At 36.5% G+C, this 11,205-nt stretch overlaps 1 protein-coding gene across 1 annotated transcript; it reads right to left on the bottom strand.

Annotated features, from left to right (window-relative positions):
- Nucleotides 1-808: 808 nt before the first annotated feature.
- PARP11 (poly (ADP-ribose) polymerase family, member 11) lies at nucleotides 809-9,070 on the bottom strand. The gene is made up of 7 exons (XM_009699320.1): nucleotides 8,933-9,070; nucleotides 8,714-8,834; nucleotides 7,569-7,644; nucleotides 5,900-5,972; nucleotides 5,682-5,812; nucleotides 1,694-1,845; nucleotides 809-1,237 (listed from the first exon to the last, which is right to left on the bottom strand). Exons 1-7 carry the CDS (start codon nucleotides 9,068-9,070, stop codon nucleotides 924-926), a joined length of 1,005 nt encoding a protein of 334 aa, XP_009697622.1. The 3' UTR covers nucleotides 809-923.
- Nucleotides 9,071-11,205: the final 2,135 nt, after the last annotated feature.

Genomic DNA, 11,205 nt, shown 5'->3' with positions numbered 1-11,205 from the left:
TGAGTGCTTCTTAAACCTTGACCAGGCAAGAATCGCAGTGGGCACAGCTGCATGAATGTACGTGCATGCACACACATACTGTAAGAACAGGGCAAAAACTCCATAGAATAGGAACTCAGAAAGGTTCATGGCACTGCTGATATCCCAACACTGAGCTCGACCATTACATACCAAACAATTTACAGCCACAAGAGTTTATGGGCATCATTTCAATCAAAACCAAAGTTCAAATCCTAGTGCAAGTGTTTTGTAATCTTGCAGGTATACAATTAAAGCTTTCAAGTATATAATTGAAGCTTACAGTAAAATGTACCTAAAGTTAAACATAACAGCTTTAGTGAACTTTATAGCTCCTTCATCAGTTTTCTCCAGATAGATTTTTGTTTTTTTGGTTTGTTTTGGTAGGTTTAGAATCTAAACTAAGAAACCTCCAAACACAAAGCAATGTGTACTACAGAACACAGACATACACACAGATGTAGCCAAGTCCCCTAGGGTTTTGTTGGTTTTGTTATTTTTATGTTCTACAGACAATCTTTATAAAAGATTACTTTCATCATATGCATACTATATTACAGGCATATTTCTACCACATGAATAAATACTCGTAATATATTTTACAAAATCAGAACATAAATCTTGCCTTTGAAAGCTTACCAATGCCCAAAGTATTTAAGGCTCACTAAGCAGTTTCAAATTTGTAATTGTCTCTACATTTGAAAAATGCATTAGTAAAGTTTACAGATTTTAAAAACAGTTTGACAGTCTCTTGTAAATGTTTAATAGCTTCCCTCCTCCACAAGCATAGGCTAGCTTTTGTTTCACCTCTCTCCTTCCACGCTCCATGTTTTTATATTGTTGTCTCTGCAAAAGGAACAAAAGTATCAAAAAGACACAAACATTCAGTTCAGCTCCTTTCAAACTTAACAAAATTCTATTAAGTACTCAGGGTAGATTTGGTTGGCATCAAAGATAACAAAGATCTTTGGGTTCCAGGTATTATCCACACAGCTGTCATACAAGTTCACAAAACTTCCATCTTTTGAAGGAGGCCTCATGTATTTTGAATCACCATTGATATAGTCACCAGTCAATACACGAGCAAGAAACATGACTTTATCTGGTCTATGCAGATGAGGTTGCAGATTCACACCATGAATTTGAAAAGTATCTCCATGCTTCATGTCCTCCTTGCAGAAACGACTGGAATATGATGCGTCTCTTGCAAAATAGGTCCCTTTCAAATAATAAAAAAAAAAAAATCTGATGACATTCTTATCATGACAGCTTAACTACCAGGGCATGGATATAGGTATCAGGATGATGAAAGATGTCTGTTCTTTTATGTTCATTAGCAATCTGACTTTTTTTTTTTCCCCTAAATCATTAGATTATAGCAACATGACCATATATTTTTCATGGGAACCTTTTAGTAGGGAGATTGTCTTGTGATCAACACTGCTTTGTTGGGCATCCCTTCCCCACGCTCCCTAGTCCTACCAGCCGGTTGTGACAATTACATTCCTTCCTGCATCCTAACCTTCTTAATTATACTTCATGTAAAAGCCGAGCTATATTAAACAGCTCTTGGATAAACACAGGGAGCACATCACAAAGAACATACCATACGGAACACTTAACAATGTTGAACTGTTAAGATTACCAAACTGTTGTATGTGACAAAAATACTTACCTTTTCCATATACAGCAGCATGCATCCCATTTATTCTCCAGTCAAAGTTATGAATACATATTGCTTCTACAAATTCATTACTGGTGCCATGAAATAACATCTGCTCATTAATAGTTGGGACACCTCTTTTCTTCTTTAGTTGAGCTTTTTTCCTACAGAGAACACACAATACAACGTTACAAACATCTGTACAATCAAATTAAGTTACTACTCTGAAAACACTGCAGGGGGACAGACCTAAAACACTCCTTACATTCTGCTTTCACAAGTGTCTAGCTGATTCTAGTTTTTAAAAAGATCAGAATTCTTAAGGCACATGTTTAGAAATTGCACACTTCTGGATGCTGTGGACTATTTTCAGAAGTAATCCCAGATTAGGAAAAAAGGTCTGTTATACCAGTTTTATCAACATTGTTCATTTGGCATTAGTTTCACTGTGGTCATTTTCTGCAGATACATTTTTACAAGAAAGGCATTTTTCTCCCATTTTGTTCCCTCCACCTACTTAAACAGCATGCTGGGAGGGTTAACAAAGTTAGTGGATTATAAAGTGTAATTACCAAGGTAAACCAGCAGAAGTATTAAAGTTACCTAAATTTTTTAGAAAAATTACTTCAACATAATGGTTTTCTGAATTACGATTCACATACTTTCTAAAACACATAAGTTGTGCATTGACAGGGTTATATTGGTCTAGAATTTTGAAGAAAAAAAACCAAAAAAACCTCACACTACAGGTAGACTTACATTACAGTCTCACATGCAGAAGGCCATAGCACACCTTCAATTAAACAACAGATATATTTTCCATCAATCTTTTTTAAGCGACTTTCTGTCAGCTGGGTTTTCCTGAAATCCATGAAGAAGTTGACCCTGGAGCTGCACCTAAATCACCGAGCTGTTCATAGTTATGGTCCCTTGACTATCCAGATAAAAACAAATCGGAGTCCATCATAGCTTTGTTCTTGTCTATGTACTTCAATTTTCTTCCTATAAAAGCCACAGTGCATGGGACACTGTGCTACATACTTAAGCTTATCACGCACATACTTAGGTTTATCAAATTAAGCAATCTGCTTGTAACTGGAGTGCACAGTAGAATTGGGGAAGCGTTCTGAGGGCCTACAGTTTAGATATGGCCTGAGGAAGTCCCATCAACCAGGTCCAGGCAGCAAAGACTCTTTATCACATTAATGGCATTACATTGCAATTATGCACTATTTATAAATAACTACATTTCACAGAAGTTAAAAATCTTGCAGTGCTTAGCTTGAAAGATATGTTTATTCTGTTTTATTGCTCAGTTTTGTGGTTTGTGTTTTTTTTTTTTTTTCCCTCCTCCATTTAATGCAAATTACTATAGCTATGTCTTGGCAACTTAATTTTTTTGGTGTCTTTTTTTCCCCGCCCTACAACTGCTTTCCAAATCAGAATGTCAGCAGAATTTCAAGGGCATCTGGGAGATTTCACTAATAATCTCATTTGTGACATTTTGTGTCAGAGACAGAGAGGTTCCAGGCACTCAAGTTCCACTCTTTGGCAATTCGACAAAACCCAGGAGCCAAGATTCCCTGCATCTTGAGAAAACTACCCATGTGAGACAACACCTCTGAGCTAAGGGCCAGAAATGTTGAACACCTGAAATTTTTCAATCAGCAGCCCTCTGTTGTTGGCTGCTGATCTCTGACAATCTATAAAGGTAGCCTAGAGTAACTTCTCTTGAAACAGGGGAACAGAACAAATTATAGAAAAGGTGAATAATTAAGTGTCCAAAAATGTTCTGTAACAGTCCTTCACTATCTCGGACCAGCTGATTTCATAAAACCAATTTAAAACAGTCATTAATATGGGAACTATTAAAACAGGCAAATGTGTTTTGACCACTACAATGACGCAAATAATCATTCAAGCAATGCTTGAATTTAGCCACTGACCTTATCAACGAAACACAACACTTTCTCAAAAACGCAAAAGTTTAAGTAGCAATTGGTCCTCATCAGCAGCGGAATATACTAAGCACACTGAGAAGGCAGTTCTGCAGAATGCAGAAATGCCACAGCAGGACTTTTTATTGATTTGGAACAGAAATCAAGGAGTCCAACTATTCTAAAAAACATCATCTCAGCACTTTCCACCAGCAGTGACAAGCTAATCCAGTAAAACAAAATTAAGCTGATCTACCACTCAGAAGGCTCTCACACAGCCAGCTCACTCAATAAAGGATACATCTAAAGCAAAACTAAATACCCAGAGACATGTTCTTTGTACATATGTCAGCACATAAGCTTTTTCTAAAGATGGTCAGCAATCTCACTGACCAAACACCATTTTCTACTTGCTGTACTCCTCTACAACTCCAAACTGAGATGCACAAACCAAAATATGCGAGACTTAAGAGTCATCTTCTGTTACTTTCACTTTCCCACATGGGATACCAAAAGAACTTTTAGTGACTTTGAAAGGCTGGAATATCTACTACTTTGTAATATACTACTGGGCAACAATTTCTTCACCGGTGTGTGTAAGCCCATCTACTCCAAGGCTGTATTTTGCCCTCAGCAGAAAAGCAGCTAAGCCTCAATTGCATACATCTACTCTAGCAATTTTTATTGTTACCAGTATTTTTTTGTTACAGGAAGAGTTTTAAAATGGAAATAACTCTTCTCCATATACTTTTATACCATACAGGTACTAAAAAGTACCTTGGTTTGTAGTTCGTTACATGGTGATACTGTAATACTCCTGACATGTGAAGTTCTAATTCCCATTCTCAGTTTCGTACCTTGAGAATATTCTAGCATAGCATCCATACATTGAGTTGTTAAACCATGAATTCTACTCACTGATCAGTCGGGAAAACTAGTACACTCTCCAAATAACAGCAGTTCTAAGCTAAGCAAAAAAAGGTCTTCCCGCTCTGCCATCTACACTGGAGACTCAAAGGACATTTACTTTGAAGTCTGCTTGCTACTCCTATTCTCAAAAATGAAGGTTGGTATTAAGATGGTATAAATACATGTCTACAGAAACTTATTTGTGGAAAGGTAGATGTTGAAACACAAGGCCAAGCATATAAGCCTTAATACTTACACATGTAAATATAACCAAGTAAATTTGCAATTAAGAGAAGGCTAACTCTCTAAACCAAGAACTTAAATTAATTTCCTTATGTGTATTCATGATACAGCTTTAAATTAACAATAAACTACGTATCTTTCAAAAAATCATACAACTTACGCAAATTTTTAATACATCTATCTGCTTAGTTATTTCCTCACTATTTAACTTAGTTCCATCAGTTTTAATAGTGCAATACATTTTTATAACTGATTCTGATATGTACTCCTTCTTAGAGGCTACACCAATAAGCAGCTGTGTGTGACAAAAGTTAAGATTGATACTACAAAATAAGTGGAAACAGAACTTGGCACTTCCTACTTCTTCCAGGCCAGCACAATATGAAGAAGGAAAAGCAGAAAACTTCGAAAAAGCTTTTGTAGCGTATTAAGCTCAAAAAAATTACATGAATATGTGTCAATTGGACACTTTATTCTGCCCTAGGTTTCATGCAGTTGAGAAATTAAACAAGCCACAAATATTCATTTGCTTTGTTCACTAAAAATCAAAATAATACAACTCTGTCAAGGAATTATTTTACTTACAAAAAGCTTGTTTCTGTTCTCACTGTAAGTATTATGGGCATCTACCACATGGACATGCTGAACATCTTTAATGCATCGGTCTTACCTGTGCTACATCTACATCTAATGCATTTCTACAAGTATGACATTTTCTGCACCTGTAGAAGCTACAGAGTCTTGAAAATGGAATTTTGAATACAGAGGAATGACAGTAAGAAAGTTTTTTAAAAACAAAAAGTAACATATTTTCATTAATAATAAAAGCAATTAAACATATTTCTGCTGCATGCCTTCAAGGCTTGCTCCGTTAACAATCCTAAGACTGTTGGTTTTAGAAATAATCTCACCTGCAAAAAAACTCCCACAAGTCTAGATTTTGTATTCTCTTAATTCTTTTAATTCGGTGGCTATCCATTGTTTTTCCAAAGAGACTAGAAACTTCATTATATTCATTTGTTTTCTTTTGCAATGGAATAAGCTGGAAAAAAAGAGGTTAGTACGATTTCAATTCAATGCATTATTTCATTATCACATGTTTTTGACCAACTTGCATACCAACTCTTACCTGATATGACTCCTCAGTATTTACATTCTCCCAGTGTGAAGGCATAGGGATAGCCTCATTTTCACAGATGAAACTTCAAACAAAAAAAAGGTAAAAACACATCACATCAAAGACATGACGGATTTTGTTCCTGTCAAACTCCTGCTCCAAACTATACAGTATGCAAAAAAAACCCCCAAACTCTTACACAAAACTACTTAGGGTTTTAACTCAAACAAAGGCTGCTGTCAGCAGGTAAGGTCAAAGGCAAGAGGTCTTAATTTGTATTCAAATTCTGGCCTAGCTTATTATAAATAAACCACAGTAATGAACAATATTAATACACCACCTACCCAACAAAAGATAGGAAGATAACTCAGAAGAGATGAGCAGAAAGGTCTGCAACATCAGGAGAGCAACAGTAATTTAGAAATATGAGAGTGTAGGTGTAGCCTGAACGTTCCAAACTATCAGGAATTACAACTAGCCTAAGCCTCTGGAAACTGAGCCCTCATTTGAAGTATTTAAAAGCATCATGTTAGAAACACACACTGGAAAATTATAGTTGAGTTTATTAAAAAAAAACCAAAACCAAAACAAACCCAAACCCTTAAAAAAAAAAAGAGAGCATTTTAAACATATGTACCACATATAAAGCAACTTTTAAGCCTTAAAACCAGGACTAAAAGCAGCAATCTCCTGAAAGTAAAGAATGGGTGTCATCACATGGAAAGAGAATACCGAATGCAATTATTCCAGAAACAAAAAACCAAAAGTGAATTGCCACATTATCACATACACTCTTCATCAAATATCCACTGAAAAAACAGTTGACACTTCAAAAAAAAGCAAGCTTTCTTGAATGTCAGTGTAAAAAGATCGCTACTACATTTCTTATTACAACTGCCAAACTTCTTTTTGAAAGTATAACCAGACGACAATTCAGAACTAAAATGATTTCTAAGAAACTAGTTGGGGAAAAAAACCCCACATATTCCATATAGTCAATTTTACCTGTGGTAGTATCACTGCATAGGTCAGTTTATTGTTTAGTGAGTATCAGATTTACATCAGCACAGCTTTATATCTAACGACTGATCAAATGGTAAGAAACTTACAGTCTAAAGCAATTAGACTCATGAAACAATCTGGCTGTTACGATGCAATTTCTTGTAATTTCAGATCATTTCAGAGTAAATGATTAAAATATACAGGCAAGAAAATACAATTCTTTTTTTTTTTTTTTGCTGTTACAATAATACTTCTAAATCATTTATGAGGTCATTATTACAATGGAACAAACTACTCCATTTTTTGCTGCTGCCTCTCCACAGCAATTCTGATTCAACAGGTATTTACAGCTAGGGACTCCAATGGCTAAAGTCAGGCACAGCTTTAAGAACCTTGCCACAGGATACCGGTATTCAGTATGCCTTGCCTCTCTCCCACTACAAGTTTCTTACTTTCTCAGAAAAAAAGATAAAAAACAAACTAAAAATTCTTTTGTCACTCTTCTCCTCTGAAATGTTTTCCTTCTTCACTTGACTAGCTCTCCCCACCTTGGTTCACCTCTCAATTTGTTTCATGCAAAAAGTAATTAAATATAAACAATGAACATATTTTTGTTTAATTTTACTTAGAAGGATCAGGAATAAAATAAAAATAAGGAGTCTTCCTTTTATTTCCTTACCTGAAAGCACTGACAGAAAAGGGAGCTCGCTTTATTGGACGTTGCTTAAGTGTAGTTAGGTTGGTTTGTTTCATCACTGAGCATAAAACAAGAGTTAGGATGAAAGTTTTTGGAATTCATCTATAGCATGTGAAACATTTAAGTGTCATTTTTTAAAATAACATTAGTACACCCACTAAAACTTCCACTGACTTTCATACAACTAGGATGACAAAGCATATTACTACTACCCTTAATGCAAGACATTATGACCTACAAACAGTAACACTAAAATACTTCTTTAGCATTTGCATTTAGTGTTTGTATTCCCGGTGCAAAACAAAAGATTTTTTTAAACAGACATTTCAACACAAGTAAACATAAAACTCCTTGTATTGTTACATCTCAGTACATCACTCTTTTACTCAGTCTCCACTTTCTGTATTTGAAATACTATTATTTTCTTTGATTTGGAAGAGGCTTCTATTTAAGCCTATAGCTTTTTCGTAATGTTGTCAGAAAATAAACAATCTATGGATGGAAAAGCTTAAAAAAAAAAAAAGGAAGTAATTAGAACACTCTTTTGAAAAAAAGACAGACTAATTTATGGTTAGCTACATACATTAGAATCCTGTAAATATTCTGTAATTTACAAGCATGGCATAAGTGACATCTCGATGATCTACTAGAAAATCCTTTTGCCCACCTCCTTGTTATTCTGACAACAGAATTGGCTTCAACTACCTGCTGGACTATTAAATCACTTTGATGCCACTATTTTGCAGAAAGCGTCCTTCATATCAACATTTCTTACAGACACTTTGAATAGAAGAGGTTTTTCAAGCTTCCAAGCAGCTGCATGTTAAAGAAAAAAGGTTCAAACTTCCCAGTCCCATAGACGCATGCTACACACCACCTACCGCTGAGGTAAGCGGCAGTAACCCGGTGGAGTGCTACTACACACGACGTGCTACTTTACTAATAAATAACACTAGAAAAAAGTAACAGGGCAGCTGCTTCTAAAAACTCCTCCGTACTTCTCAGTAAAGAAGATCCAATCGCAAGCTTTTGCACTAGATAAGAGGACAATAATTTGCTGAAAGAACAAATGAACTGGTGTATCTGGCACCTATTATTTAAATTTTGCTCTATGAAAAGATACATACCTGAAAAGTCTAGCGTGTAGTTAAATTTTGCAGTAGTAAAAGAAACAGAACCATGTGGGTTTGTTTGGAAGCTCCTTTCAATATCTTCGCTGCTAACAGAGCAATGACTGTTTGAATCAGTCTTCAAAATAAATGAAAAAGCACATTTAGACAAATTCAGCAATAGGTAGTTTCACGTATGGAAACCATCACAGCTAATATAACTTCATAGGTATTTACCTGAAACATATGCCATTTACCACACTCAGCCAAGTAAAACCAGCCCCACTGAGTATCAGAGGTATCCATATCTTCAATTGAACTTTCCATCTTTGGAAAAAAATCTTCTGATGTTCTTTGAAGCATTTCCTGAAACATTCACACATGTAGACAAAAAAAGTTTTGATACTATTTGCAAAAATGTGTTATTTGAGAAATTCATAGAAAAGCAAAATAAAGTGAATTTGCAATAATTAAAAAAAACCCCAAACCCTGGCAGGCAGGGGGCAGATTTGTTTTCTCTTTTTCAGAGAAAAATTCTCAATTTGCTACTTATCCAGTATTATCCTTTAAGTTAGTTAAACATTTTCAAAACCCTCTCAAATGTCTGTAAGTGTGCCAGTAAAGGCAGGAGCTATAGGCTTTGGCAGATCAAAGAGGGGTGCTAAATCTCATACTGATGGTCATACGAGCAAGGCCGTTCATATATACAACAGGCTCCAAGTTACATACCACTCAGGAATGAGGTGTTGGGGTTACATCTGACCGCTTGATGAAAACATCTACTAGGTACTCACCAGCATGAACAAATTAGACTGGATATCAGAAGTTGTTAGAAAAAAATTAAAACGCTAAGACAAAGAATATAATTATTTAGCCGTGCAAGTCCACAGTGCATTATTCCTGAACACTGCATGAAGGTTTGCTTCCCCCCTAACGCACTCATTCAAAAATGATACAGTACTCCGTAGTTGTAATTACAGAGAAGGTTCACACCAGAAGCCAGAGTAGCTTCCACACAAGCAATAACTACTGTAGCTGGGGCTCTGCAGGACGGAAGAAAAAGGACTGTGGAAAGGATATAGCAGAAGTCTACAAAATCATGACAAAACCAAAAAGGAAATAACAAATCACGTTTTCTTCCAACATAAGGAGACACCTATCAAAGGTTGCACATGTCAAGTGAAAGAGAAACTTTGTCATAAAACAGATGGCAACCTATGGAATTCCTTTTCATGGTATGCTGTGGATGCTACAAATTTATGGAAGTTCAAAAAGCAGCTAGACAAGTTCAAGCCCACCAAGAGCTATGCCGGAATACCTTCAGAAGAACAGTTCCTGCCAGATTTCAGCTCCTTCTTCACTCATCAGTAAAATCCTGAAAACTCAGAAAGTACTTGACTCTACTTGCATATAGCTCCTAACATGTCAACTCTGTCTGCCACATCCCCCCAAGCAAAAATTCTAAGTAGGCTGGGGGAAATCTTTCACAGAAAGAAGCTTGCCCTACTCCCTGAAAAGGTCAGCAATTCATCCGCTCTAACTCCTTAACCAAGACTGGCACTCTTCCCAACCATTTCCTCAGCTTAACTTTGGCTTCCAAGAAGTGAAACACCACCATCCAGCACAAGTCAGTCAAACAATGTCCAGTTAATATCCTGGATGCTTCAGTTGTTTCCTGGACACTTCAACCCAGAACAAAGTAGAGACCTGAAGAAGGCAAATACTGGAGACCAGAAGTAGGCACCAGCTACTGGGGCAGGAGTTGAGAGCAGAAGGCACTTCTTCTAGCACTACCCTTCCCCTTTATTTTTCCCAAGCTAGCCCTCTGTGGTTGTTTAAAAAACAATCCCAGAAATCTCTTTGTGGTAATAGCTAGAGACTGTATTCTAGTCATCAAAAGCTCTAAAGGGCTACAAAAATCTAGATGCTGCAAAACCAGCGGAATTGGAAGTGGACCTCCACAACATCTCTAAATTGCAGAATCTGAGGGCAAGCCTACTTTAGTACAAATGGAAGCCTACGCAAGGCTACATACACGGATAGCTGCCTCAAGTTCAAGCAGAACTACACTAAAGTACATCAGCTGTATGGAAAAATATTTTGAAAGAGGTAAGAAAACTGTTCTCTATTTTGGAGGGCACCTGCCAACATCTCTTCTATTCCTCACAGCAATCCAAAGTCACAGAGTCTACATTCACTTAGTGTTAAAGCACAACTGGCCACATCTTTTGATGATAGTCTTTCACCTTCAACTTGATTCTTCCTCGCAGATTATTTGGCTATGTTCTCTCCTACAGAAGAAGGCAGAGGTACTCTATACTTTTTTAAAGCTAAGAGGAAAGTAATTCAGGCTTTTTTCGTAACGTTTCGTTTCCTCTTGTTCCCACTAAAACGGCCAGACCTCAGCTCCATCCCAACGTTAGTTCAGGGCCTTGAATCTGATCAATCAAATCAGTAATGCCTTTTGAGTAAGTTACAAACAGAGAAGGCATGTTCGTCTGTGCCCTGTC

This window comes from Cariama cristata, unplaced genomic scaffold (assembly GCF_000690535.1).
Source record: "Cariama cristata isolate BGI_N322 unplaced genomic scaffold, ASM69053v1 scaffold39384, whole genome shotgun sequence".
Classification (NCBI taxonomy): Eukaryota; Metazoa; Chordata; class Aves; order Cariamiformes; family Cariamidae; genus Cariama; species Cariama cristata.
Note: the sequence above shows the minus strand (reverse complement) of the source record. Positions and strands in the feature narration are given on the sequence as shown.